Source organism: Brassica napus, chromosome A9 (genome assembly GCF_020379485.1).
Source record: "Brassica napus cultivar Da-Ae chromosome A9, Da-Ae, whole genome shotgun sequence".
Taxonomy (NCBI): Eukaryota; Viridiplantae; Streptophyta; class Magnoliopsida; order Brassicales; family Brassicaceae; genus Brassica; species Brassica napus.
Genome location: NC_063442.1, coordinates 34,179,536 through 34,206,046, shown reverse-complemented (window position 1 = coordinate 34,206,046; position 26,511 = coordinate 34,179,536). Strand labels below are relative to the sequence as shown.

General features: G+C 35.9%; 6 protein-coding genes across 6 annotated transcripts; 3 read left to right on the top strand and 3 right to left on the bottom strand.

Annotated features, from left to right (window-relative positions):
• Positions 1-156: 156 nt before the first annotated feature.
• LOC106382781 (uracil phosphoribosyltransferase, chloroplastic) lies at positions 157-2,756 on the top strand. The gene is made up of 13 exons (XM_013822841.3): positions 157-399; positions 474-575; positions 893-971; positions 1,096-1,154; positions 1,238-1,315; positions 1,418-1,499; positions 1,584-1,632; positions 1,710-1,771; positions 1,887-1,954; positions 2,024-2,079; positions 2,163-2,210; positions 2,332-2,430; positions 2,515-2,756. Exons 1-12 carry the CDS (start codon positions 259-261, stop codon positions 2,381-2,383), a joined length of 876 nt encoding a protein of 291 aa, XP_013678295.2. The 5' UTR covers positions 157-258; the 3' UTR covers positions 2,384-2,430; positions 2,515-2,756.
• A 196-nt stretch (positions 2,757-2,952) lies between these two features.
• On the top strand, positions 2,953-3,955 carry LOC106382780 (40S ribosomal protein S21-2-like). Its single transcript, XM_048741122.1, has 4 exons — positions 2,953-3,092; positions 3,358-3,431; positions 3,517-3,649; positions 3,760-3,955. Exons 2-4 carry the CDS (start codon positions 3,382-3,384, stop codon positions 3,823-3,825), a joined length of 249 nt encoding a protein of 82 aa, XP_048597079.1. The 5' UTR covers positions 2,953-3,092; positions 3,358-3,381; the 3' UTR covers positions 3,826-3,955.
• Positions 3,956-4,047: 92 nt separating this feature from the next.
• Positions 4,048-5,937, bottom strand: LOC111211710 (aldo-keto reductase family 4 member C11). The gene is made up of 7 exons (XM_022712978.2): positions 5,688-5,937; positions 5,554-5,604; positions 5,199-5,275; positions 5,034-5,121; positions 4,677-4,952; positions 4,323-4,571; positions 4,048-4,233 (listed from the first exon to the last, which is right to left on the bottom strand). The coding sequence occupies exons 1-7, from the start codon at positions 5,805-5,807 to the stop codon at positions 4,147-4,149; spliced, it is 948 nt and encodes a 315-aa protein (XP_022568699.2). The 5' UTR covers positions 5,808-5,937; the 3' UTR covers positions 4,048-4,146.
• A 2,339-nt stretch (positions 5,938-8,276) lies between these two features.
• Positions 8,277-9,272, top strand: LOC106452650 (CASP-like protein 5B2). The gene is made up of 3 exons (XM_013894809.3): positions 8,277-8,687; positions 8,784-8,916; positions 8,990-9,272. The coding sequence occupies exons 1-3, from the start codon at positions 8,557-8,559 to the stop codon at positions 9,179-9,181; spliced, it is 456 nt and encodes a 151-aa protein (XP_013750263.1). The 5' UTR covers positions 8,277-8,556; the 3' UTR covers positions 9,182-9,272.
• Positions 9,273-9,349: 77 nt separating this feature from the next.
• On the bottom strand, positions 9,350-12,963 carry LOC106452646 (wall-associated receptor kinase-like 15). Its single transcript, XM_048741123.1, has 3 exons — positions 11,912-12,963; positions 11,769-11,821; positions 9,350-10,566 (listed from the first exon to the last, which is right to left on the bottom strand). The coding sequence occupies exons 1-3, from the start codon at positions 12,721-12,723 to the stop codon at positions 9,512-9,514; spliced, it is 1,920 nt and encodes a 639-aa protein (XP_048597080.1). The 5' UTR covers positions 12,724-12,963; the 3' UTR covers positions 9,350-9,511.
• A 2,660-nt stretch (positions 12,964-15,623) lies between these two features.
• LOC106345572 (transcriptional regulator TAC1-like) lies at positions 15,624-19,714 on the bottom strand. The gene has a single exon (XM_048741121.1). It carries the CDS (start codon positions 17,158-17,160, stop codon positions 16,738-16,740), a length of 423 nt encoding a protein of 140 aa, XP_048597078.1. The 5' UTR covers positions 17,161-19,714; the 3' UTR covers positions 15,624-16,737.
• Positions 19,715-26,511: the final 6,797 nt, after the last annotated feature.

The window sequence follows — 26,511 nt, the reverse complement described above, 5'->3', positions numbered from 1 at the left end:
AAAATTATTAACTCAAGCAACAAAACAATTTGATCTGGCAGAAAAAGAAGGGCAAAAGATCAATCCACATATATAAATAAAGCCCAATGGGTTTCTAAGAAAGGAAATATAGAGCCCAATCATAAATTATTATGACCCAAAATTATCCGGTACAGATTGTGACGGCCGGTTTATTATCCAATTATCCATCGCTGATCACTCACTCTATCGCCCTTCCAAAAATTCTGCTCAAGACCAGAGATTCGAACATCACCGTGAATGGCGTGCTCAATTAGTAGTAACGCTGTCCGGTGTTACACCGAAACGCTGCGTTTAACTCCCCGACAACAACAATGCGGCCGCGTAAAGCCTACTCCTTCCTCTTTCCTCTCCTTTAATTCCTCTACCATCCTCGTTCAGGTATCAACCACTATTCCAACAATGCTCACTCAAATGGATATATTCATTTTGATTTCGAATTTCGAATTCTGTAGACTCTGGGTGCTTCTCCTTCGCCTGTTCCCCGTCGGAGTATTACGGTTAGAGCCAAAATGGCGGCGTCGGAAGGATCCATTTCCGGAAGCAATAGGATGCTGGTAAAATTGACTCCCATTAATCAGATTTTGTTTAATATATTTAGAGAATTAATAAACATTTCTAGAACCAATCAGTAACTGTCAATTGTTTTTTTAAATTTTTTTTTTTGTGCAACTTCAATTGTTTTTAAATTAAAAACCGATAAATTCAAATTTTAAGACAGGTCTGTTAATGTTGTTCTTACAATTGTCCACCATGAAAGAGAATATAAGTAATTGTATTAAAAAAAAAGAACTAATATATAAAGGAAGCTTATAGTAAGCCAAAATTTTAGCCCTTGGAGAGTGAAAAGTTGAATTGATTCATGGTCTTTCAGGTCTTCGTGCCACCACATCCTTTGATCAAACACTGGATCTCTGTTCTGAGAAACGACCAAACACCTTGTCCCATTTTCAGTGAGTATATAAAGATTAATGTTTTGAGAGTGTTAGTGCAGATTCTACCACTGTTAGGTTGTGTTATCTGCGTTTGACATGTTTTCTGTTTAAATCTGAGTTCTTTTGAGCATTCTTCTTTTAGGGAGTGCAATCGCTGAACTAGGGAGGCTATTGATGTATGAAGCATCTCGAGAATGGCTGGTGACATCTCTCTTTTCTTTGCTAAGTTTGCTTTATAGATTCTTGATTTGTTTTTTTTTTGTCACTTATGTGATGTGTAAAAGCCAACTGTTGTTGGAGAAATAATGTCTCCAATGGGTGCTGCTTCTGTTGAGTTCATTGATCCTAGAGAGCCTATAGCGGTTTGTCTCTTCCCTGAGACTCTCTTGTTTTCAGTATTTTTCTTCTCACTCCAAAAAGTTAAAGCCATTTCTTGTTCTTGGCTTTTGTGACCCTCTGTGTAGGTTGTTCCGATTTTAAGAGCTGGTCTTGCTCTTGCGGAACACGCATCAACAGTTTTGCCTGCAAATAAAATATATCACTTAGGTAAATATACTTACTATCTGTTGCCTGAAGATAAGATGTCAAAAGAACGTTTAATCTATAGCTTCTCATGTCCTTTCTTACCAGGGATAAGTCGGGACGAGGAAACACTTTTGCCTTCTGTGTATCTAAACAAGTAAGAACTTGTCCACATCATTATGTTGTTAGGGCTGAAGCGTCTATATGGTGACAGATTTGATACGTGTCCTTCAGGTTGCCTGACGAATTTCCAGAAAATTCTCGAGTGTTTTTGGTGGATCCAATGCTTGCTACAGGTTAGGAAGTCTTGTAAAAAAATTGCAATGTAGCCACCATCATAGTAGAACAAGTATAGTTAGTGTTTTGATGCGCCTCAGATGTAATACCGAATGTTTCTTGTTTGTATTTCAGGCGGTACCATAATTGCCGCGATGGATCTGTTGAAGGAACGTGGTTTGTCTGTTCAGCAAATCAAAGTGGTAAGCATTTGTTAACATGTTGGCTGTAGAATATATATTTTGGTTTATCCTGTATCTCCATGATTACAGATTTGTGCGGTTGCTGCACCTCCTGCACTATCTAAGCTTAATGAGAAATATCCAGGGTATCAATACCGACTCTTTAACTTGTTTGAAACCTGGCGGGGGTTTTACTAAACTGTTTTGGTTATTGTTTGCAACATTTCAGGCTTCATGTGTATACTGGAATAATCGATCCTGAAGTCAATGAAAAGGGGTAAGTCAGGCTGGAGTTTTGAAAGTTTGGATTTCCATTACTGGATTCTTGATTTTCTGTAAGAAAACTAGCATATGGTAAAGAGTTATAAGGTCCTTTTTTACGGTTATACTGGGATTAGGTTCATAATCCCTGGGCTTGGAGACGCTGGAGACCGCAGTTTTGGGACATGAAAACAAGTTTGAGGTTTTGGTTAAGCTTTTGATGAAGTGATTCTTGTGTGAGTTCTCTAAATTTACAGTGACAAAAATCCCTTTGGATTGTTTTCTTTGGGTTTCTTACCATTGATATGACTCAATCTCAGGTTTGGTGAGAGGTTTATGATGTAAGAGATCACATTGGAGGATATGAGCTCCTGATTATTAGGAAACAAAGAAGAAACTTGTAAACACCAGTTTTGCTTCGTCCAGATTATTAGGAAAAAAAAAAAAAACTTTGTCAACAAAACTATTTTTTGGAAATAAAATAATTGTACGAGAAAATCAAACAATATAATCTTGTAATTAGGATGGAGCTACTTGTTTATTTCATTTTATATGTTCCATATTCTGTGACAAATGAGCGCAAAAGTTTGATTGCTGCCTGCTGCTATAGCGTGATTCTGTCATGCGGTTCAGATCATTCGATTTTAGCTGGAACCGTAATATTTTGGTTTAATTCAACTTTTACGTTCTCATTCGGATTACTAATAGACCGAAACTATCCTGTATTCAGCTCAGTTCGGGTCGGTTACATATGAAGGGTATAACAGTCAATAACAATCATTTCATATAACCAAAAACCCTAACAGCCCGCGACTATAAATAACATAAATTGCTTCTCAGTCAATCTTTCCATCGCCGCCGCACTGCTCTCTCCGTTTTAGATTCTTCTTCCGCTCAGGTTATCTTCTTATGCTCTTTATATCCTCCTTCCTGTCATTTTTACCGTGAAACGATCGGAATCATTGCCATTATTCATTTCAGAAGTCGGTCCTTATGATTTATAGCTGGCTGTGAATTACTCATTGTAGAATGTTTATCTATTTACTCTTGACTACCTCTGTTAGAAGCTTCACACCAATGTGCATCTGTTTCTAGCGAATCTTTCTATATTTGAAGACGTAATTCTATTGCTCACTAGACCATTTTTTTTTCTTATGGATCAGATCGATTTTTCCAAGCTAAAAATCATGCAGAACGAGGAGGGAGTCGTCACTGAGCTTTACATTCCGAGGAAATGGTAAGCTGTTTTACTTTTTCTCTACACAATGTTGGCTGTTTTGATTAATCTTTAGCTGATTCTTTTTGGTTGGCTTATTTTGTAGCTCGGCGACAAACAGATTGATCACTTCAAAGGATCACGCCTCTGTTCAGCTTAACATTGGTCATCTTGATGCCGATGGTATCTACACTGGCCAGTTCACCACTCTTGCTCTCTGCGGATTCGTCCGTGCTCAGGTTTGTCATATCTCTCCTTCTAATGCTAGTATTGATCTTTCGCGATTGTTTTATCAAAATGTAGTATGATTGTTGTGATTTGTCTTTTAACCATTTGTCTGAATTTGCAGGGAGACGCAGACAGTGGCGTCGACAGGCTCTGGCAGAAGAAGAAAGTCGAAACCAAACAACAGTGAGATAGATAGAGACATAGAATCTATAAGCTGTTGCTACTTGTTGTTTTTGGCATGTTTCATTGAGTTTTCTCTATCTGCGAACTCGTATCTTTGTTTTCTGATTTATGAAAAATAATTAAGTTTGGTGGCATTTGAATCAGTCCTACAATTCAACTACATTTTTATTTTCTACACAAGAGAACTGCTACTACACCAATCAGCGTCATGATTTGCAACAGGAACTTGTGAACTTGTGTTGCGTATTATTGCCATCGATTAATTAGAAAAAGAAGGAAAGAGTTATGGTTAACCATTGAAATTCAACAAAAACACATTTTTGAATCATATTTCACCATCCCAAAGCTCTTCAAGTGTCTTGTAAGGACTCATAGTCTCATGAACGAACGATGTACCTTGGACCAACCTAGCCTGCGCAGTTAATACAACAAAAAAACAATATTTAGACTCTTCGTTGAATTACAATTATGCGGAAGTGATGTGGTTGTGGTTTTACTTGCCTGTTCTATCTGAGAAAACTTGTCAAACATTTCTTTTGGAATTGACCATCCCAGTACATCGAAGTTCTCCCTGATCCTCGCTTCATTTGTGCTTTTGGGAAGCACACTATGACCCATTTGAACACCCCATCGAAGTGCGGTTTGCGCAGGAGACTTACTGAGTTCTTTAGCCACCGTTTCCAGGACCGGACTCTTTAGAACATCTGCTTTCACCCACGTTGTTCCTGGAGAACCCAATGGCGAATACCCCTGCAACAATCAAACATTCACATGTGTAAGAAACTGAAGATTTATGATTCCTTTCCCTTGAGAGACTGTAATGATTTTGGACAATGTTGGGTGGTTCAAACTTACTGACAAGTGAATCCCTTTGGACTTGCAGAACTCATGAAGCTTATGTTGTTGCCATGAAGGGTGACATTCCACCTGGTTTACAGCTGGAGGAACCCGAGCGACCTCCACAAGATCCGAGAGTTTCTTTGTAGAGAAGTTGCTTATCCCAATGGCTCGTGCCTTGCCTGAGTCATACAGTGCTTCCATTGCTTTCCATGTGCTAGGAATATCGATAGGCATAATGTTCTCTGGCTTAAACTCAACACTGCCTTTCTTCAACCGAACAGGCCAATGCATCTGGAATAAAAAAAGACCAAATGAATCTCAAATGAAGTATACCAAAAACATAATACGAGTTCGAAAGAAGCAGTTGCTTACGAGATACAGGTCGACATAATCGAGCTGCAGATCCTGTAGAGTTCTGTTCAATGCCTCAGGAACATCCGGTGGGTCAAGTTCAGTCAACCTATCACGACATAATCAAGCTAGAGGATAAGCAGACGCAAGGGGAAACTGAAAATGCGTAAGCTATGAACAAAATACCAGATCTTTGATGTGATGAACAGATTCTCACGCTTCACGACGCCATCTTCAAACAACTTCTTCAGAACTTTCCCAATCTGCAGTTCCAAAAGGGCCTTATCAATATCGAATAACACTATGAAGCCAACACACTTTAAAGCTAGTTAAGAAGACAGTCCTATAACTCTACAAGGATGATCATACCATACTATACACTATAGTCCATGATCATACCATACTATACACTATAGTCCATGAACCTCAATAATCTAGAAGATAATGGAACCTAAAACGCCATCAAAGACTAAGCTCAACAGATACGTAAGGTTTAGAAGATAACACAAACTCAGATCGGTGAGGCATAGAATGGATTTACCTCAGCTTCATTGCCATATCTGGCAGCACAATCAATATGCTGATAACCAATCTGCGAAACGAGAAAGATAACGTTTCGATTGTTATACAATTGAGACGAATCTCCAATTTGATCACTAAAATTCTGAGACGAACCTTCACAGCGGCGGCGACGGCGTCTCCCACGACGCCAGGAGCAGCCTGCCATGTCCCGAGACCGACGGATGGGATCTTTGCTCCGGTGTTGAGTTCGAAGGATCCGATATCGTTCGCCATTGTTAGAGACTAGGTGCTTTGGGATTTGCGATTTTAGATCTCAGTTCTTCTGGGGGTTAACCAGATCGATAGAGCGGGAAAATCGTGAGATTTGTTCGTACATTGGTCAGATTACATACACGTGGATGAATACTAACGGTGCATTTTCTAAGTTATCTATTACAGAGTGATCTCTTGCTTAATTAACCATACTAATTAGTAATTACAACTGTTTAAAATTCAATGGAAATACCAAAATTAACTAGAATTCATTTATATCTGAACCGAACAGGAATAAACCCGTAAATATTTTAAAGTTCATAATAAAAATACAAAATCAAATCTGGGTAAATATTCAAAAAATCTTTATTTTGAATAAATATTTGACTAACTAAAAATTAATATAATCTATTAAAAAAGAATTACAAATTAAGATTAATTCTTAAACTTGAACAATATTTACAATCTAATATTATTGACAATTAAATAAACTATCTTTAAAATCTAATATATTAAAACTAAAGTACAAGTTGAAAATAACCCTTGCTTCATCTAAATATTTACAATTCATGCCACTGCCTTAATTGTCATTTAGCTACATTCCTAAACCATACAAATTTGAGTCCTTATTAAAAAGATAATCGGTGATGTCAAAAAAAAAAAAAAAAAATTAAAAAGATAATCGGTTCTCTCCTTACCAAACCGAACCCCAGTTTCAATTGAACTGTCACCCTAGATTCCAGGTTCAACGTTAACATATACCCGATAATTCAAAAATAAAAAAGATTGCAAAGCTATGCCTATAATTGCCTTTGCCTAGAACTTATTTGATCTTCAACCAACCATTCGAAACTATGCACACCTATATATTCGTGATATTTGCTATAAAACCTTATCATTTATATTTTATTAAAGGATCTCTAATAATATATCTAATCTATTAAAAGGGGAGTACAAAATTAGATTACCTTTAATTTTCCACTATATTTACAATGTCATGCCATTGATGTATTAAATGAAGCTATATTTATGGATATTTTGTCTTTTCCTATTTTACTAAATCATTTCCTAAATAAATTTCACCTAAACTTTTGTGTTTAATATATTTCCTAAAATGATTCAGCTAAATTTTAGAAAAAATCGAATTTATAAATGATTTTTTAATAATATTATGTAATATTTTTCCTAATATCATATAATTTTCACACATTTAGCTTGTAAGGTCTAAAATATATGTATTTTGAATATTCCAAGATGTATGTTTAACCATTAAGGTTACCATTAATTATTTTCAAAAATAAAATCTATACATGTTAAGAATTAAATATTTTGAATTACTTGTACAATAATATGGATTATTTATAATCGAATATTTATTTTTTAGTCTATCTAAATCTTGCCTAAAAAATATATATATTTCAAATATTTCTAAAATATATTTAACCATTTCAGTTACTATTAATTATTTTCAACAAAAGAATCTATTTATATTAATGTTTATAATTAAATATTATTTTCTAATGTACAAAATTTTTGCCACATGGCCTATATCTAATCAAAATATTTAAAATATTATTACATATTTGAAATGATTTCGTGTTAAAAAATATTAAAAATGAACAATTGTTTAAAAATCGAATTCATTCATTTTTTACTCTAAACTATTTCCTATAATTTAGCTTACCAATAAATGATACTATATAATGTAATTAAGCTTACACTTTAATATATTCCTTTTTACATTCTTTCATAAACTGAAACATAAATATATATTTTCAATTTCGGACTTCAATTATAAATTTTTTTGTAACTAATCTATATTATTGCTAGTATATTTTAATATAAATAAAAATCCAATTATTTATAAGAACAATAAAATAAATATGATAAAAATATAGATGATATAATTGTTGGTAGAAAAATAAAATATAATTATTTATTGTAATTAATAAAATTTTAAGTTTTAAATTTCCATTTTAAAACCATTATATTATACGTGTAAATTATAAATATATTATAAAAATTATGAAAACAAAAATTTTAGTTATAAAAAGTGAAAATAAATATTCGCGCTGTTGTACGTACGGTTACAAAAAAATAAAAATACATTTGTGCGGATATACGGGTCATCATTCTAAAAATATGGATGATATCATAATATAAACTATAAAATTATTATGGTTAGAAATTTCATATTAAACAATTATTTAAACATATAAATTTTAAAATATATATTATCAGTTATACAAATAAATATTTTTTATAAGAAAAAATTAACATTCGCGCGCGGGTACGAATATCAAGTCTAGTTAAGTTTTAAATTAGAACTCGAACGAATAGTTGAAATTTGATTTGAAAATTCGAAAATCCAAAATAACCAAACCAACTCTAATAAAAAAAATTGGAATGAATCCGAATGAATATCCAAATGTTGGTCGTGTTGTCGCTAATTAAAATCTCATAAACAAAAAGCAAAACAAAAATTTGTTAGGCGGGACCTCGTTTTCAGCTAGCTCATGAACTTAAAGCAAGCTTAAAAAAGGTGTAAATGTCAAAAGAAGAAAGACGGGGCGAAGAAGCTTATAATCGAATCTAGAGCAATTTCGGAAACTCTTATCTATAGGTGTCGATCATTCGTTGCACACACACACGCACACAAAGGTGCCGATCATCTTCTTGCGTTCGTAAAAGCTAGGGTATCTTGCTGGCTCCTTAATTTCCTCTCTGATTCATCGGATTTTCTGGGTTGGGAAGACAAAAATCAACTGAGATGAAGAAGGTTATCGGAAGTCCAGGAACTGTGTGTGGTCTGTTACTTAGAATCGGACAATGTACTTCTGCCGCCGCATCAATGTCCGTTATGCTCTCTACGAAGAATGTCTATAATTGCACAGCTTTCTCGTATGATTTTCTTTTTCTTCTAAGTCTTGATTCGGTTCTGTTCGCTTAGATGTCGGATTTCAAATCAGTAAAGAAACTGACCTCTTTTGGTTTCAGCTACTTGATTGCTTCAATGTGTTTTCAAATGCTGTGGAGCTTTTGGCTCGCATGTGTTAATGTTTATGCTCTGAAGTACAAGAAAGACCTCCAACACCTAACCGCAGTTAGCTTATTCGTCGGTGGAGATTTGGTATAGAGCTGCTTCTTGTTTGGACTCTATAAATCTTTACAAACGGTTGAAATGGTTTGTTGTTGAAACGCAGGTGACTGCAATTTTATCTCTTGCAGCTGCATGTTCGTCAGCAGGAGTTGTAGTCTTATACGCTAGAGATATCAAGTATTGCGATGTCCATGACTGTCTTAGGTATGAAGTAGCTGTTGCGCTTTCTTTCATCACTTGGGTTCAAATCGCAGTTTCTTTTCATGTCTCATTTTGGATCTATGCCTCGGTTTAGTTTCTTGAACTGTCGAGAACATCTTGTAGCTCGTTGTGATGACATATAACATTTTAGCTTCATATGAAATACCATCAGTGTTTTCTTAAAAGCTTATATCACTTGATCTACGTACACTGACCAGAAGAAACTAAAATTTGGTCACCATGAGTCACGTGAGATTAGATCATCTACTAGAGCTATTGCCAACTTATATTCGCGTATAACATCGACGTTTAGTAAGAAGACACTCTATCTTGTCATCTCATATTATGTACGAAATTCTTAAACGACAACAACAAAGAAACTTTGTTTTACAATTTTTTTTTCAAAAAATTCGAATTATATCATTCACGGCGCAGAAGCAAGTCCATTTAAAATACTTTCAATCTCCTTGGCAGCAGCTTTCATCGTTGGTCGACTCTGTCTCGTCTCCTTCACGCACCGCTCCGCAAGAACACCAAGCTCCTTCATAGACTCCATCTCCTCCGCCGTCGCTCCTTTCAACATCACCGGATCAATCATCTCCTCCAACCTCCCTTCCTTCAACGCCTTCCTCAAAAACACCACAAGATTCACATCTTCCTCGTCCCGATTAAAATCAATCGCCTTCTTACAAGTCAACAGCTCGAACAACACCACGCCGAAGCTGTACACGTCACTCTTATCCGTCAACTGGAAGTTAAGATAGTACTCCGGATCCAAATACCCTAACGTCCCTTGCGCGCACGTCGTCACATGGCTCACATCGCTTACTCCCAATCTCGATAACCCGAAGTCGGCTACCTTAACGTCGAGATTCTCATCGAGGAGAATGTTGCTCAGCTTAACGTCTCTGTGGTAAATCGGCGGCGAGGCGGATGAGTGGAGGTAAGCAAGTCCTTGCGCCGTCTGGTGAGCAATCACCAGACGACGCTTCCAAGGTAACGGATTGTAGCTTCCGTTACAGTAGATGTGCTCGTGCAACGTTCCGTTAGGGACGTATTCGTAAACAAGAATCGGCATATCCAACTCGATGCAGCATCCGAGGAGCTTCACGAGATTCTTGTGGCTTACTTGGCAGAGGATCTGAACCTCGTTGACGATCTGGTATATGCTCTTCTCGTTTCCGAGCTTGGCTCGTTTCACGGCGACGGTTGTCCCGTCGTCGAGGTCGCCTTTGAAAACCTCCCCGAATCCGCCGAATCCGAGGAGGTTGGATTTGGAGAAGTTGTTCGTCGCTTTGACGATTTCTTTGCCGGAGAAGATTTTGTCTAGTCCGGCGCTGTTGGTGCTTAAGAGGTGACGGTGGAGTTTCCTTATGCTCGCCCATGATTGGCTTCCGGAGACGATCCGGTTCTGCTTCGAGATAATCATCTTCATTACGCCTCCGGCGATCAATAACACACCCACACCTCCGGCCAAACCTGTTCAATAACTAAACCGAATCAGTTACATCAAACCAAATCGAACCGTACCGGCTTGAATCTGAATTCTGTTGTTTGTTTGTTTCTTTTCTACAGGTTAGCTTCAACCAGGTCCAAAAGTACTTCGGGTATCAACAAACCGAATCTGACCCGTTAATCATAGGCCTAAGCATTTGTAACAGAACCCGAGAACGAGAACCTCATGTGAACCAAAAAACCGAATCTGTACCTAATCCTATCTTAAAAAGTTTCAGAAAGAATATTTTAGGACGATATTTCGACACATGTGTATTATTGAAGTCTGGTTCAAACCTGAACGAATATCCAAAAAATTGAACTCTTAAATTCAAAAACTCTAAAACGCTAAGCTTGAATATTTGAAACTAGGTGTTTTGCCTGCGATGTGTGTTTAAACATTTTCATAAATTTTTGAAAAGTTATTTGTAATCTTTATTATACTAAAATAAATCTTAAAATAACTCAATATTATATTTTTAATTATATAATTAAAAAATTATCTGATTAATAATTAATTATATAATTTATGTTTTAACATTTTACTAAAATACTTGTTCATATAACAATACAATATATATATATAAAAATTATCTTTTTTTAATTACATTTTTAGATTTTGTATAATTCAATATTCAATTTTTAGTTATATAATTAAGAATTTTATTTGATTAATATTTAGTTATATAATTTATGTTTTTAATTTTTTACTAAAAGACTTTTCAGATAACAATACAATATATACATAAATTATCTCTGTTTAAATTATTTTTTCAAATTTTGGATAATTCTTACTATTATTAATTTTAATCAATTATCTAATCAAATAAATTAAAATTTTGTTTTAATTTTTTAATTTATTTATATATTTTATTCATTAAGGGTATAAACGATATTAATCGCTCTAACTTTTAACGTGAAAGTTCGATTTTAAAAATTTACTTCGCAAATAATAGTATTGATTGATACTATTCAAAAATTATATTTGAAATTTAAATAATTAACTTGGTTACAGTTTCATGTTTATTACCCAACTCGAAATATTATTAACTAAATCTGAAATAAGTTCAGAACCAATATAATTACTAGACAAAATTATAATATAAGTTCAGAATCCAAAACCAAAAAAAAATTTACGAACCAGAACGGTATCCGAACATCATGTAAATTAGAGAACTTGAATTTACCTCCGATTAAAGGTAAATTGCTCCGTCGCTTGCACTTCTTTCCGTTTGAGCACCTCTTGACTAAAATTAAACAAATATTAATTTTGCTTTTAGTAAATTAAAAAAAAAATACTTAAATCTTAATAGATCAGAAGTCATATAACAAAACCGGACCTTCACATACTGCGTTGACTGAGTCCCATTGTAACCCTTTCTTGCATAAACATCTTTTCTGTCCTAAACTCTTTGGATCAACCGAACAAACAGAATTAACCAAACCCGTACAATCTCCCGGTATCTTACAAACCGGCTCTCTCGGAGCTTCCCATAGTATCTCCACGGCCGGTTCGCCCCATTTGCTAACCGGCATCGTCAGATCCAAATTCATATAACTCTGATAAGCTGTACACTTATCTGTCCTAGCCCTATAAACTTTATAAGTATTAACCGATGCACCGGTCTTATACCAGCAGCACGATGTCACTCCTCGACACTTGCCTCGTGCCTCCAGATTCTCATTTAGAAACTTGTGACACAAGCTATTATCTGAACAGTTGAAACCTTGAGAGATGTATCCATCTAGACCGTCCTTCGTACAGTTCATGATTATAACTGTGTTACTACTACTTACATTGAAAGGAAGGTTTGGGTCTAGCTGAATACCGTGGCTCTTGATATCGACTGATACACATGTGTTGGGTTCGAACCCGGGTGGAGCGAGGACAAACCGTTGGCCTGATGGGTCAATGAGTTTGATCGGATTGGTTGATCCGTTGAGGGTATCAAACCATAGGGAACCGCGGATGTCACACCGGATCTTGTAATCCGGATCACCACAACCAGGTCCTGTGCTTAGCGGGTATGGAACTCGGGTGGAGCCACAGTTAGGGCACCGTTTGAAAGATTCAGCAGTAGAAGAGAATGAGAGTAGTAGACAAAGTGTGAATGTGGTGAGGAAGTGCCATGGAAACTCCATTTTTTTTATGAGCAGGTGCTTTCTCAGGGTGTAGAAGGTATGTATATGAGCTGCGTACTATGATTTCTGATTATTCTTTTAAGAAGAAATAATGATAACACCTGTATTTTTATTTTGTCAGTTAGTGAAACGAATAGATTATTTCAATGTTCCCATTGCATCATGGTACATTAAAAGCTGCGTTCAGATATCTCGAATTTGCACAAAATTCTGATTTGTTTACTTCTTAAACAAATACCGTAGTTTTTTTGTAACTTCTTAAACAAATAGTTCATGAGTAGAAGTCATGTGGAAGACGTTTTTATTATTGCATGCATATGTATGTATACGTGTTCATTTACCAAAAAAAACGTATGTATTTTCGTGCGTGTATAATATTAAACATTAATTTGGCAATTTGTGAGGAAATCATAGATTAAAGGAGTTACTAATAAATATTTATCTTAAGTTTTAATTAGTTTTATATAATTTGAAAGCTATAAAAATATATATATATCATCTTTCAAAAAATTTGAAGCATATATGTCATTTGAATCCCAACTCCCAAGACCTTATAATTATAATATAAATGGAAAATTCATGAGAAATGTTTAGAAGATCTATTCAAATATCATTTCAAACTTTATTATGTATTTTTTGAGCAACTACATGATTATGTATAGACAGTTAGCTAGTTTTGTAATGTTTTTTGTGCAACTAAATTGACCAAAGATTTGCTGTAGCAACGGGACAAAACCTCCTGCGACGTGGCGTGAGTTCCCAGGAATATATTTCATTATACTTCTATATTCAGTAGCCAACTGGCCTGTTATAAAGTGGCACAGTGCCAAATTAACCTAAGCATAAATTGACTAAGCTAACCTTCGGTGTAATCATGTCTGGTAGTGCCGTAGTGGTAATGAGACTTTTTATAAACAAAACTCAGATCAAACGTTGGACTGTAACTCAATAGTATTAGAGTATACTTTTTAAAATGATGAACAGACTAAATTCAAGATGGATCTTCGAACATACTTGTCAACTACGTCAACACATCCTATGATATATACCCGAAAACAAGTGTAACTTAGACTATCTCCAACCCATCTCTATAATAGAGATCTCTAAAATAGAGAAAAAAATAGAGATGGTATTTTTGCCTCAATGTGTTCTTCTATAATAGAGAAATGTTATATTTGTCTCTATAAATAGAGGAATGCTATTTTTTCCTCTATATTTAGGGGAAAAAATAGCATTCCTCTATTATAGAGGAACACATTGGAGCAAAAACATCATTTCTATTTTTTTTTTTATTTTAGAGATCTCTATTATAGAGATGGGTTGGAGATGCTCTTAGGTTAGCTTTTCAAACGCAATTCTTAAACATAGATCTCTAGCATCCTTATACCGTCTTAGGTAAGGTAGCAAAGTCAGAGATCTTAGAATCCTTAAACCGTGTCTTAAATAAGGTAGCAAAGTCATAGTTCTCTAGAATCATTTGACATATAAAAACAGAATCTTAGATCCTTAAATCTTAATCTTACTGACTTTTGGCTGTCCATCCATATTAAGTGGAGCCTCGTGCCTTCCAACATATAATATTGTACTAATTATGACACTCTTGTTTTGTTTTTTCTCCTAGCTGTTACATTAAAAAGTAGTGGAAGGACGTTCCAGTGTTTTAATTTAATTTCTTTTGTCAAAACTTGGTTCTGATTCGTTATATATGTATACCTGACCTTGGATCTTGGATTTGTTATGGAATATGTTACAGATCCAGTCATCCTGCATCCACACTCAGGCCACACTAGTCTGCGTCTCTACCTCCTGCTTTTTAAGCTAATTTTTATATTTTTGTCCTTCCATTTTATTTATTTTTTGGATTAATCAGAAATAGTTTAGGCACACCAATCCTTCCCTGTGCTTGGGACCAGCCGTTGATAATATCTGTTCTTAGCACGTAGTGTTTAAATTTTGCAGAACTAACTAATTTTATGTTGGATTTTTTTTCATAAAACGTATACGAATCGTCTTTTTTTTTTTGTAACACAAAAAAATATACGAATACGAATCGTCTAAGCACATAAACACACAATTTTTCATTGTCAGGACAACTGAAGGTGATTTGTATGAGTGGCTCACCTGTCACTTTGACTATGTCGAATATCTAAGTGTCTAGATTATTCTGATTTCTTGATCCTTGATTTTAGAGTTTTTTTTCTTTGTAGTCAATTAAGATGAGATATTGTTGTTTTCAACCCAATTCTTCAGGTGGTTGCTTTAAACGCAAGTTAGACTGAATTAATGCTCTTTTAAAATTGGCGTATCACAACGTCCAAAGCAAAGTAGATTGCTGTGATATTTGTTTCTAGATATAATTATGCGACCTTTCGGCAATACGTAATTTCACAATTTGGCCACACTATTGTAATCACCATAGAATTTATACGAGACTGTGACTTGAAATTTCTATTAAACGGTTTTCTTGCAAAACTGAATAATTATTTCAGGATTCTGATGTAAAGATCACGGTTTCTAGGGTTATAACATACACAAAATTGATTCGAAAGCTTTTCATTACAACGTTTTGAAACAAAACCGCAAAACTAATACAACTACTTATTGGTGACTCGGTTACTAATCGCATTTTAGCAACTTTTAATTGCAATATTAGACATGTACCATTTAAAAAATAACTAATCACACTTAGTCTCACCTTACTGGTGTCTCTACATAAACCCTTTTGTGTTCGTTTATTTCTTAGAGAGCCATAAGTAAACGCTTCACCAAACCATGAAATCATTGCAGTTAGCTCCATCATTATACTCATGCTCTCCTTATTCTCTCTGCACCAGTGTATGTATTTATATTCTCATATATATATGTATATCGAATATCTTTCTGTTTTTACGTTGTTAAGGTTTTGTTTCTCATTTCGAATCAATGAGTAGGTGGATGATGGAGGCTGGAGAAAAAGAGAGATGGAGCAAGGTGTTTTATATTCCAACTTGTATGAGAAGCACTACTGCGTAAGAGAGATGCCTCGGTGTGCGCCTGACAAAGAGTAAAACTATTATAACTATATATCTTTAATTATTATTTTGCGTCATGTGTATTTGATTTGATTTTATCACATTTTTCAGATTGGGTTTACAAAATCTATGAACTTGATGTTCAGGCTTCAGCACCACTAACATTACACACAAAAACATGCCATGCATTTGGGCAGATTCTAAGAACATTATATGCTTTTATAAAAATAGAGCTCCTCTTCTTTTATGTTTTTCACTTTTTATAAAAGGTTTTCAGTTGAAATTGCAAAAGGAAATTACAAACTGTGACTCAAAATAGTAGTAGTAGATTGTGAAATAAATGACGAGAGCAAAGAAAGAGCTAAACAAGGCTCTCAAATGATCCCTACTTGATAGGTCGGCGGCCATCTCGACCTCTTCGGTCTGGATTAGTTCACTGCATTTCTTGCATCTTTTGACTCAGTTTTATTAACCATCCTCTTTAGTTTTTTTTCGGGAATATGCATCTACTGACTCTAGTCCTGTGAATACTCCATTATCATCAATAAACTACTACCACCTTCAGCTCCATCTACATTCTCATCGACCCAAAATGGAGGTCCCTCTTGAGAAAGCAGAGTTAAAAAAAACTATGTATGGTAGCGTCACGTTTGCTATATTTTTCGATCAACATACTTGCTAGGCTCTAATATTTTGTTAAATGCTATATAGTACATTTAACTTAGGTCCAATCGTTAGTGGAAATTGTTATATGCAAAAAAAAGAGCATATTTGCTTAGTATCTTGAATTTTTGTTTCAGAATTTAAAACAAAATGCTTAAGCCTTAGTTAATCATATAGTATTTTACAAAACGCATCAAAACCATATACCGTTACGTACATACAAAGTTAGAATTTTAGTGCAATATTAACAAATCAACAACTAATCAAATCAAACGAACAAAAAAATATCCACATATTACATCTATATATATTTTGGTGACTAAACTATATATTCACATAACTACTTACTTGGTGATTTCTTATAAGGATCTAATCCTAGACGAAGCTCAAGGTCTATCACTTCTGCACTTTTGGACAAAGCTTTTTGAAATAACGACCTCATCTTCTTCTCTTCTTCATCTCCCAAATAGTTTCCACTTTTATTATTGTTTTCTTTTCTTGTAGGACTTATCGTGTCAACGAAGAAAGGCAATTCAATCGGAACTTGCTCGAACCTGGTTCTTGAATTGGTGCATATGGAGTCTTCAGGATTATCTTCCTTTAAGTTCGCTTCCCGCAGTTTTGCCCTATCTTTTCTGTGGATGTTCATGTGCCCTCCTAAAGCTTGTGCGTTGGAGAAACCTCTCTCGCAAAAGTCGCATATGTATGGTCTTGATTGTCCAGACCATGAATATGATCTTCGATCCAAGTATTTTCTATTCATTGCTGTATGATCAGGAGAGTATATAAATAACGGGAAGCAAAGGGGGAGTTTTTATTTGTGAAAAAAATGTAAATTTGATGAATCATGTTGGATAATGAGAACGGTTAAATATACATTGTGAATCTGACCGTGGTCATTGTTATATAAAAGTCAGTCGACTTTGAGATAGCGTGTGTAATGATTAGTTAATTTAATTGTTTGTTCTTAGATTTTCGCCTTTGTATAAAATACTAACATATCAAACCGACAATAATTACTATATTACATAGAACTATATAAGAAAATGTTTTCAATTTGGTTTGTAGCTAATGATGTGTATTAGTGTAGTCGACTTCAGGGGCGAAGCTAGGTGGAAGAGTCTGGGTGCACGTGCACCCCCTATTATCTTTATTTAATATGTTTTTACATTGTATGTATTGGTTGAAATAGCTTATTTGGTTAAGGTGCACCCACATTTTTCAATGATCCAGAGTTCGATGCCCCACTATATCACTATATTATAAATTATTTTAACTTGTATTAATTGTATGCACTCAGGAGAAAATAGGTCTGGCTTCGCCCCTGGGACTCGACTTACCATTATTCGAGTTCAAATTAGGATAAGTCGACAGCATATACATCTCATATACGCTACATGATGACGACATTTCCTTAGTTAATAACTTGTTAACTTAATATTATTTATACCTTTATAAGTGTTTTAAAGATGAAGTTTTATATATACGCGTACGTCGTATAGTTTCCTTAAGCAAGAAACTAGAGAACAATTCTGCATTAGTTTCTTGGACTTTTATGTCACTTATCCAACAATTAATTGATATAGTTAAACATTACTTTCACCCTATGCATGGAATTTGTCATCAAAGGATTATGATTTCTAAGAAGAATTATAATTTGAACATTTTATATACCGACTTTTCAATGTTGGAGTTTCACATGTATTCTTAATCTGCAATGCAAAGAAAAAGTGTGACGTTTTGATCATTTTCCAATATATTACTTACGAGGGAAATATACAAAGATTCAGAAATTTATATGGATGAAAAAAAAACAATGGCTCACTAGCCCAATGGCAGAAGATGAGAAATGACCTTTGTGACCCTATTCGTTCTCTAGTTTAATGGTGTGATGGCGTGACGATGCATCTTCTCTCTCTCTCTTTCTCTCTCACACACACACACACGCACACACTCGTTTCCTCCTGCAACCACACTCGCTTCCTCCTGCAAACCACAAACACATCTTTTCACAAAAAGATAAATTATCAAACACTAAATCATCATTTTCTTAGATTGGGATCCTTTCTATTAAGAAATTTTATCATCCTTAAATTCATTGCCACAAATTCAAACATTCAGTTTCAAATCTCTCTCGTCCGAACCATCAAGTTTTGGATGTGATTACACGACGGCGCGTAAACTCGCAGAAACCGGAAAGCACGAGCCTTGTTTAAGAAATAGCTCATATTCACTCTTCACACTTCAACAAATGCTTTCTTTATGACCATCATCCTCCACTGCCGCATTACCGTCGCATTGCCTCGTCAAGTACCATCTCCGGCTTATCAGCTCAGAAGACGAGAGTTTATTAAGGGTGAAGTACCAACTATTAGTTGTTACCATGATTCTTGGAAATATTTTTCACTTTTCTTTATGATGTAAGTTGTAATTTCACTTGAATTTTTTTGTTATAGTTAGCCGATAATATATACAAATTATCTAGATATCAATACTTTTAGTTAGTATTTGGATTTTTAACATAAAACCCCCTCAATTAAGTTTATTTCGGGTATAAACCCCTAAATTAAAGATTCAACGGAAAAACCCTCAACCTAAGAAATGGTATCTAATTGGCCCCTCTGTTACTTAGCCACGTTAAAATTTTGAAAACCTCCGTTAGTTGAAACACATCGTTTAGTGTCAGAAGAAAAACGACCCGTCTTTCCTCTTCTTCATATCTGAGACTCGAAAATTTCCAAATATAAATTAGGGTTCTTCAAAATTTTGAGTTTATATCTGTTCCTCAAGTTAAAGCTTTTGTTTTCATCTTCCCCAGTTAGGTTTTAGTTTTCGTAATTAAACGTACGGTGTTGGTTTCAACTGATTTTGTTCTCGAAAAGTTTATGTTGCTTGAGAGTTTTAGAACCAAGTCTAAAAGTGATGCTGTGTGTTGTAGCTTGCGTCTTTTAACATCATTGTGGTTCAAGGACTGTCATTGTGGTCGTAGCTCTCGAGATTGAACTTTGATTAAATCCTTCAAGAGAAGAAGTGGAAGCAAGGAAGCTTGCCACACATGAAAATGAACAAGAAGAAGAATTGACCAAGGAGTCCCGTCGAAAAAGAATAAAGAAGTGGAAGCAAGAGATTGCTTACCACCCAAGGAAAGAAGAAGAGGCAAAAGCCAACTAAACTCTCTTCTCTCTCTACATAAACACAAAAGAAACGTGAAAGAGTAAAGAGAAAGAGCAAGCTTGTGTTAAGATGAAACACAAGTAAACAAAAACAGAGTGTGAGTGGTGTAAAACAGAGTGAGGGTGAGAGAAGCTCACCAAGTATGAACAAGAGAAGAAAGAGAGGCTGGCCGTGAGAATTGTGCAGTGTGAGAGGTCAAGCCAAGAGAAAAAGTTCAACAGTAGCTTGTTCTAGGACTATCATCATTGTGGTTTAAGTGACGTTTTTAACTGGTATTTATGACATTTGATAGTGTTTCAAGTGTTGTTTTTAACTTGTTTTTCTACTGTTGCTGTGTTTGACGAGTTGATTAACAACATGACCCTGTAAGAAAATATGTCTTGCACTTGTCGTTGGAAGAAACAAATAAAATGACCCTTCAAGACACATAGCAACAAGCAAACATAGTTCACTTCATTTTAATGGTTCTAACGACCATAACCTGAGCTATAACAAAACACCAAAACATGGTAAAACATGGTACAGATGAACTTAATCGTAGTTAATCTGAAACACCAAAACATAGATTCTAAAGCTGAGTTCCAAAATTAAAAACAGAAAAACAGCAAGTTCTTAGATGAGCCAACTTCAAGTGTGCTTAAGGTGATGTGAGTTCAGTGGCGATCAAAAGTGTAACTAGGATTAAGTTCATTTGAAGTTTTGAACCATATATATATGTAACTTCAACTCTGTCACCAGACTATAAGTCACCCTCTCCCGAACTTAGAGTCTCTCAAACTCTCACAATCACCAAATGAAACTCAAAACCCTTCTCTTTAAAAAATTAGGGTTTATCATCTTATTCTCTCGTGGAATTTTTAAGACACTTAAGAATGTAAAATTAAATGATAAACAACATGACATTTTGTTTAAACATCGTACTGTTTTATTGACAAATCATATTGTTTTAAGACATTTCCAAAAGCGGCGTTTGGTTTTAACGTGACGAGTAACGGAGGGGCCAATTCATTACAATTATTTAGGTTGGAGGTTTTTTCATTGAATTTTTAATTCAGGGGTTTATACCCAGAATAAACTTAATTGGGGGGCTTTTATGTTAAAAATCCTTAGTATTTTTAATAAATGGTCGGTTAACACTACAATTATCCGATTACGCATGTTTTCTCGATTATAATTATCATGTTAATAAATATATGTTTTTTATTCAGCTTCTTTGATTCTATTTTTGGGTAATGTTAGCTTAACTCATATAAGTAGAGCTCATATAGTTGATATGTAAGTTAGAATGGTTATATTATAAATATTCAGATCTTCCATAAATTAACATGGTTATGTTTTAAATTATCTGGATATTGTACATGTTAGCTGATATTTAGATTTAAAATTACTGGCTATTAGATCGAATGATGGTTATGTCTATTGTTAGTTGGTTTGGAACAATTCAACATCAACAACAAAAAAAACGAGGGGGTAACTCGATGAATCCATTGATACTCTACATATGTGTTATGCCGAGTTGATATCCAGAATCAAATAGACTCATGTTGAGAGTCACCAACTATGAGCATGTGGCGGTTGAGAATCATGCAACTAGTAATCCAGGATGCCATCAGTAAACATACGGACCACTCTTCTGTCATCTTCTACGGCCAGTCTCCAGGAGCCTTTTTTTCTTCTCTTCTTCCTCTTCATCCTCTTTCATCTCTTTTATTCTTCCTCCTCCTCTGTAGCATCCTGGATTTTTTCCTTCTCCATTAACTGAAATGAAGGCGAGCTGTAGCATACGTGAGGTGACGGCGAGCTGTAGCAGACGTGAGGTGACAGCGTGATGGTGAGCTTGAGCAGAGGTGAGGTAACTGTGTGAGAGCGAGCTTGAGTAGAGGTAATGGTGTGATGGCGTGACGATGTGACGATGAGATGGCGATAGCCAAGAAGAAAAGGTGATAAATCTGAAGAGAAGAAGAGAGGAGAGATCAAGAGACATAGAAGAGTTAACAAACCATCAACGTCCACAGTTTGAATACCTTCGAACATCCACTACAAGAAAACACAAGTTTTACGAGGGCAGTTTTCCTCGCTAATTCGTCGTAAAAGCAGTGTTACGACGAATTAGCGAGGAAACCCGTTTCGTCGTTATACGTTTGTCGTAACGCATATATCCTCGCTAATTCGTCGTAAGTTAGCGAGGAAATAATTTCGTCGTAAAAGCGAAGGAGGATATTTCGTCGTAAAGACCACGTAAAGCTTCCTCGTAAGGACGTCGCTAATTTTCCTCGTAAAGACCACGTAAAGATTCCTCGTAAGGACGTCGCTAAGATTCCTCGTAATTACCACGAAAAACTTTCCTCGTAAAACCCACGTAAATAAATACTCGTAAAATTAACGTAAATACCTTGACAGCTTTCCACGTAAATAAAACGTAAAAACCTTGATAGATTTCCACGTTATTTCCTTGTAAACGTTTCCTCGTAAAAACCACGTTAAGCTTCCACGTAAAGAAGCCGCAAAATTAGCTACGAATTTACTTCGTTTCATTATTTTATAGAAATATAAAAAATTATAATTATAAATATAATTTAAATTATTTAAATTATTAATAAAATTAAAATTCTAAAAAAATCAAAACCAAAATATTTTATATATAAATAAGTTTTGAATTCATAATACAAGAACCGAAATTAAAAAAACTTGGGTGGTCGTTAATTAATCGCCTCGTAGAATTCATCACTCCTCGCCTGAACATCCGCCTCGGCATGTGAGTCGTCGGTCGGTGACTGGCCTGGGATAGGATTTTGTTGTCGCATGGTCCTCAACAAAGTCGCCCATTCCGGATTTGTGGCCGCTACAACGTCCAAGAAGCCCTCGAGTCCACCCATACGAGATCGCAGCTGAGTAGAATCTCTACGCAGCTGAGTAGACTCTCTACGCAGCTCTTCGGACTCCCTACGCAGCTGAGAGACTTCATCATCCCGTCGCTGAACATAAGACGATGTCGCTCTCGGAACATCGTTGACGGAACCAATCCCCAACGTCCGTCCCTTTTTTTTAGGGACAACCTTAAAAACAAAAAATAAATTTTGTTAGTAAAAATTTAAAGTTAAATTAAATGAATATTTAAAAAATTAAAATTTTAGAAAATTTACCTCCTCGTAAAGCTTATCCACTTCAGGTGTGGATAAGGTGACGGGTAATCCATCGGTGGACTGTTGGGTCAGCTGGGTCTGGCGTTCTTCAACCCGAGCAGCCAAATCGTTGTAGATTTGCTCGGACTTGCCATCTATAAATCGGCCCGCCTTGTTCTTGTGGGTCCTCTCGTAAAGTTGCATAAGAGACGGGAATTCTCCCGTCTCTTTGGCCTAAAAAAACATTTAAGAAAGTTGTTAATTAGAATATATATAAAAATATACTAAAAATTTAATATAATTAAAATTTTAATTACCATTTCCAAACGGACACCAGCGTGGGGTTTTTGGCCCGTAGTGTGAAGCATCGGCCCGTTCCCGTGCTCATCGACTGTGTTACGGGAGTTAGAGCAAGACTGGGCGATTCTAATGGAATCAGGAAGACGCCAATATCGGATGAGGCCATCCCAGACATCCGTGGTGAGCTCAGCGGGTTTGCCACGCTCATACCCCTTCACGATCCAGTCACCCTTCCAGTTGGAGACCGTGTCCAACAAGCGAACTTTCGCCTTCGCTTCAAACTTCTTCCTCACCCTCTCAGTGATCCCGAAGGCCCAATTATATTTTTGCTGTTGGAAAAAATAATTTATAATTAGTTTTTCAGAAAAAAATATATATATAAATAATAAAAAAATTTAAAGATATATATTTAATTAATAGAACTTACAGCGTAAATTTTGAACCACGTCTTTCTGACGTAGTGGGGCGTCATTTTCCAGTTCGGATGTGCCATGGAGAAGTAACCTTTTATCGTGTCGGTTACGTCCGATGCAAGACATCCGTCAATCCCCCACCTGAAAAATACAAATTTAAAATATAAATTATTTTTTAAAGTTATAAAATAATTTAAAAAGAATAAAAAAATAATGAAACATACCATAAAGTTCCGTCCGGTCGGTCGGGGTCGATGACTGGTAAACCTTCTCTGCCTGGCAGACGGAGAATGTCCTCTACGGTGTACTGCGAGTAAGGAGCACTCGGAGGCACCATCAAATCGGGATGAATCTCGGCCGCGGGCATCGGAGGTGCCGGCATCGTAGGAGGCACAGGAGGAGGAGGCATCTGGGGAGGCACGTGAAGAACCGATGGTGCACTAGAAGAAGGAGATCCAATGACTCTCTGAGTGTACTGAGTCTCGGGGACAGTCTCCTGACCCGAAGAACCGGGAGCTGAAGAAGACGACGGGTCTAAACGACTACCCGGCTCACCGAACATCTCTCTGTAATGGGCAGTAAGTCTACCTTTTCGAACCTGAGAAAAAAATTAATTTTTTAAATTTTCGTAAACATATACTTCCCAACATTATCCACCTAATCAACACTAAATAACATAAGATCCGTAAACCTATCTAAATTCCCTATACTAACCACCTAATCTATCCTAAACTAATCAAACTAGAGAGGAATTAGAGAGACTTACCATTGCTACGAATTAGGGAGGAAGTGGAGAGGAAGTGGAGAGGAAAGACGGAGCGAGCTCGCTCGGGATATATATAAGATTACTTGTCCTCGTAATTTCCTCGTAAACTTACGAGGAATTACAGAGGCCCGCGTTTTCAGTTACGACGAAATAGCGACGAAATACAAAGGCCCGCGTTTTCGTTAACGACGTTTTTACGACGAAAAGGGTTACGTGGAATTAACGAGTAACCAGTTACGAGGAATTAGCGAGCCTTTATTTTCTATAAATACCCACAACTTTCCTTCTCAAACCACACACACAAGTCCCACACACACAATCACACTCCTCACCAAAATACTTTTCAAATTAGAAATATTTGAAAAAAAAAAGAAGAAAAGAAGATATTAGAATTTATGTGGGTGAGACTTAAGTCTCGCCACATATAATTCCAGTATCTTTCTTTTTTTCTTTTTTTCTAGTTTTTATACTATGAGGAAGTAGCAAGTCCCGCTTTTCACCAATTTAGAAAATTTGGAAAAAAAAGAAGAGAAGAAGATATTTGGAACTCATGTGGTCGAGACTTACGTAAGTCTCGCCAAATGTGATTCAAGCATCTTTCTTCTCTTCTTTTTTTTAGTATTTTTAATATTTTCGTCGTAATATCGTCGTTAGTTTACGACTCTTTTACGACGATTCTGGCTTACGTGGAATTAGCGTGCCCCGCTTTTTTAATTTCGTCGTAAAATCCTCGTGGCCTTACGAGGTGTTTACGACGAAATTATCCTACGTGGAATTAAAGAGTGCCTCCTTCGTCATTTACTTTACGTGGTATTTACGTCAATTTACCTTACGAGGTCTTTACGACGATTCTGTCCTACGTGGAATAAACGACGATTTCGTCGTACATTCGACGTCAAATTACGAGGAATTAACGAGCAGTACGTTTAAATCCCTAAAATCCGAAACCCCAAACCCCAAAACCCCATATTCCTTATCTTCTACTTCATATATTCCAAACCCCATGTTTATTTCCATTCCAAACCACAATTCCCACATTTACTTATTTATAAAACAAACTCCCACAATTTCTTATTCATAAAACAAACTCCCACATTACCTTATTCATAAAACAAACTCTCACATTACCTTATTCATAAAACAAACTACACAAAATCAAATACATCAATCGGATACATCGACATTCTCGTCATCACTAGAAATATCATCATTTTCATTAAACTCGTCTTCTACAGCTTCGTCTGTGGCATCATCGGTAAGATCTTCGTATTCGTGATTATGCGGATCAATGAGAAGGATGTCATCAACTTCTTGTTCAGGTTCCTCGACTTCATTTATCTGTTCTTCTTGCAATGGTGGTTCTTCTCCACTGATGATTCGTCCTCGAGGTGTAACTTTGATCACTGCTAACCAATTTATACCCGAATCTCTCATCCGAGGGTATGGAAGGAAGCTAACTTGGTCTGCTTGTGAAGCTAAGATGAAAGGCTCGAATTTGTTGTACCGACGTCCACCGTTGACATCAACTACACCAAATTTGTTAGACCGAACACCTCTGTTGACGACGGGGTCGAACCATTCACATTTGAAGATGACGCATTTCAGCTTCAGTATCCCTGGAAATTCGACTTCAATAATCTCCGTCAAGATCCCGTAGAAATCTGTTTCCCCTTTCACACATATTCCATAGTTACTGGTCGCCCGCTGTCTACCATACTCATATGTGTGAAAAGTGTAGCCTCGTGTGAAATACATCTGTGATGTGGTGACCTTTACAAGTGGAGATTGAATTACTTCGTGTAACCACTTAGGATAATCTGCATCGTCGTCATAATCAACCTGCAAAAATAAAGAGAACATTAAAATACAAATCATGTATGAAAAAATAGTTTGAGTTATAATACCTGATTCCGCAACCACTTAATGAAGTGCTGATCTTTCCTTTTGTCTACGTCACTTGTGGATATACCAGGAAATGTTTCTTCGACTTGAGAAACAAATAGGCTGTAAAATTAATCACATTTCATAGGAATGAATCTCTTGCAATTATATAATTAATTATATGTGTTTTGAAGTGTCCATATATGTTACCTTTCAAAATAACGCATCAATGGATCCTCGCAATTGAGTAGAATATAGGTGTGTGCACTATGAGCGTCTTGTTCACTCGACCACCAAACCTCTTTAGACTTCCCACCGAGTCGTCCAATCTGGCTAAAGATGTCTGGAACACCAGCAACTGCATATGTTGGCGCAACTCCACCATCATCATATCTTCTTGGAGCTCTTCTACGGGTACGTACTTTTGACGCAAAGTAGTACGATGTGAAGTGAGAAAC

Bases quoted from the DNA above. Each gene is read 5' to 3' on its own strand.
- LOC106382781 (XM_013822841.3), top strand. From the start codon at position 259: ATGGCGTGCTCAATTAGTAGTAACGCTGTCCGGTGTTACACCGAAACG. The intron at 576-892 runs GTAAAATTGACT...ATGGTCTTTCAG, and splicing joins CCGGAAGCAATAGGATGCTG to GTCTTCGTGCCACCACATCC. The intron at 972-1,095 runs GTGAGTATATAA...TTCTTCTTTTAG, and splicing joins AACACCTTGTCCCATTTTCA to GGAGTGCAATCGCTGAACTA.
- LOC106382780 (XM_048741122.1), top strand. From the start codon at position 3,382: ATGCAGAACGAGGAGGGAGTCGTCACTGAGCTTTACATTCCGAGGAAA. The intron at 3,432-3,516 runs GTAAGCTGTTTT...CTTATTTTGTAG, and splicing joins CTTTACATTCCGAGGAAATG to CTCGGCGACAAACAGATTGA. The intron at 3,650-3,759 runs GTTTGTCATATC...CTGAATTTGCAG, and splicing joins GCGGATTCGTCCGTGCTCAG to GGAGACGCAGACAGTGGCGT.
- LOC111211710 (XM_022712978.2), bottom strand. From the start codon at position 5,807: ATGGCGAACGATATCGGATCCTTCGAACTCAACACCGGAGCAAAGATC. The intron at 5,605-5,687 runs GTTCGTCTCAGA...CTCGTTTCGCAG, and splicing joins CCGTCGCCGCCGCTGTGAAG to ATTGGTTATCAGCATATTGA. The intron at 4,234-4,322 runs GCAAGTAAAACC...TTAACTGCGCAG, and splicing joins AGTTTTCTCAGATAGAACAG to GCTAGGTTGGTCCAAGGTAC.
- LOC106452650 (XM_013894809.3), top strand. From the start codon at position 8,557: ATGAAGAAGGTTATCGGAAGTCCAGGAACTGTGTGTGGTCTGTTACTT. The intron at 8,688-8,783 runs GTATGATTTTCT...TTTTGGTTTCAG, and splicing joins TATAATTGCACAGCTTTCTC to CTACTTGATTGCTTCAATGT. The intron at 8,917-8,989 runs GTATAGAGCTGC...GTTGAAACGCAG, and splicing joins TATTCGTCGGTGGAGATTTG to GTGACTGCAATTTTATCTCT.
- LOC106452646 (XM_048741123.1), bottom strand. From the start codon at position 12,723: ATGGAGTTTCCATGGCACTTCCTCACCACATTCACACTTTGTCTACTA. The intron at 11,822-11,911 runs GTTATATGACTT...TTTAGTCAAGAG, and splicing joins GTATGTGAAGGTCCGGTTTT to GTGCTCAAACGGAAAGAAGT. The intron at 10,567-11,768 runs GTAAATTCAAGT...GTTATTGAACAG, and splicing joins CAATTTACCTTTAATCGGAG to GTTTGGCCGGAGGTGTGGGT.
- LOC106345572 (XM_048741121.1), bottom strand. From the start codon at position 17,160: ATGAATAGAAAATACTTGGATCGAAGATCATATTCATGGTCTGGACAA.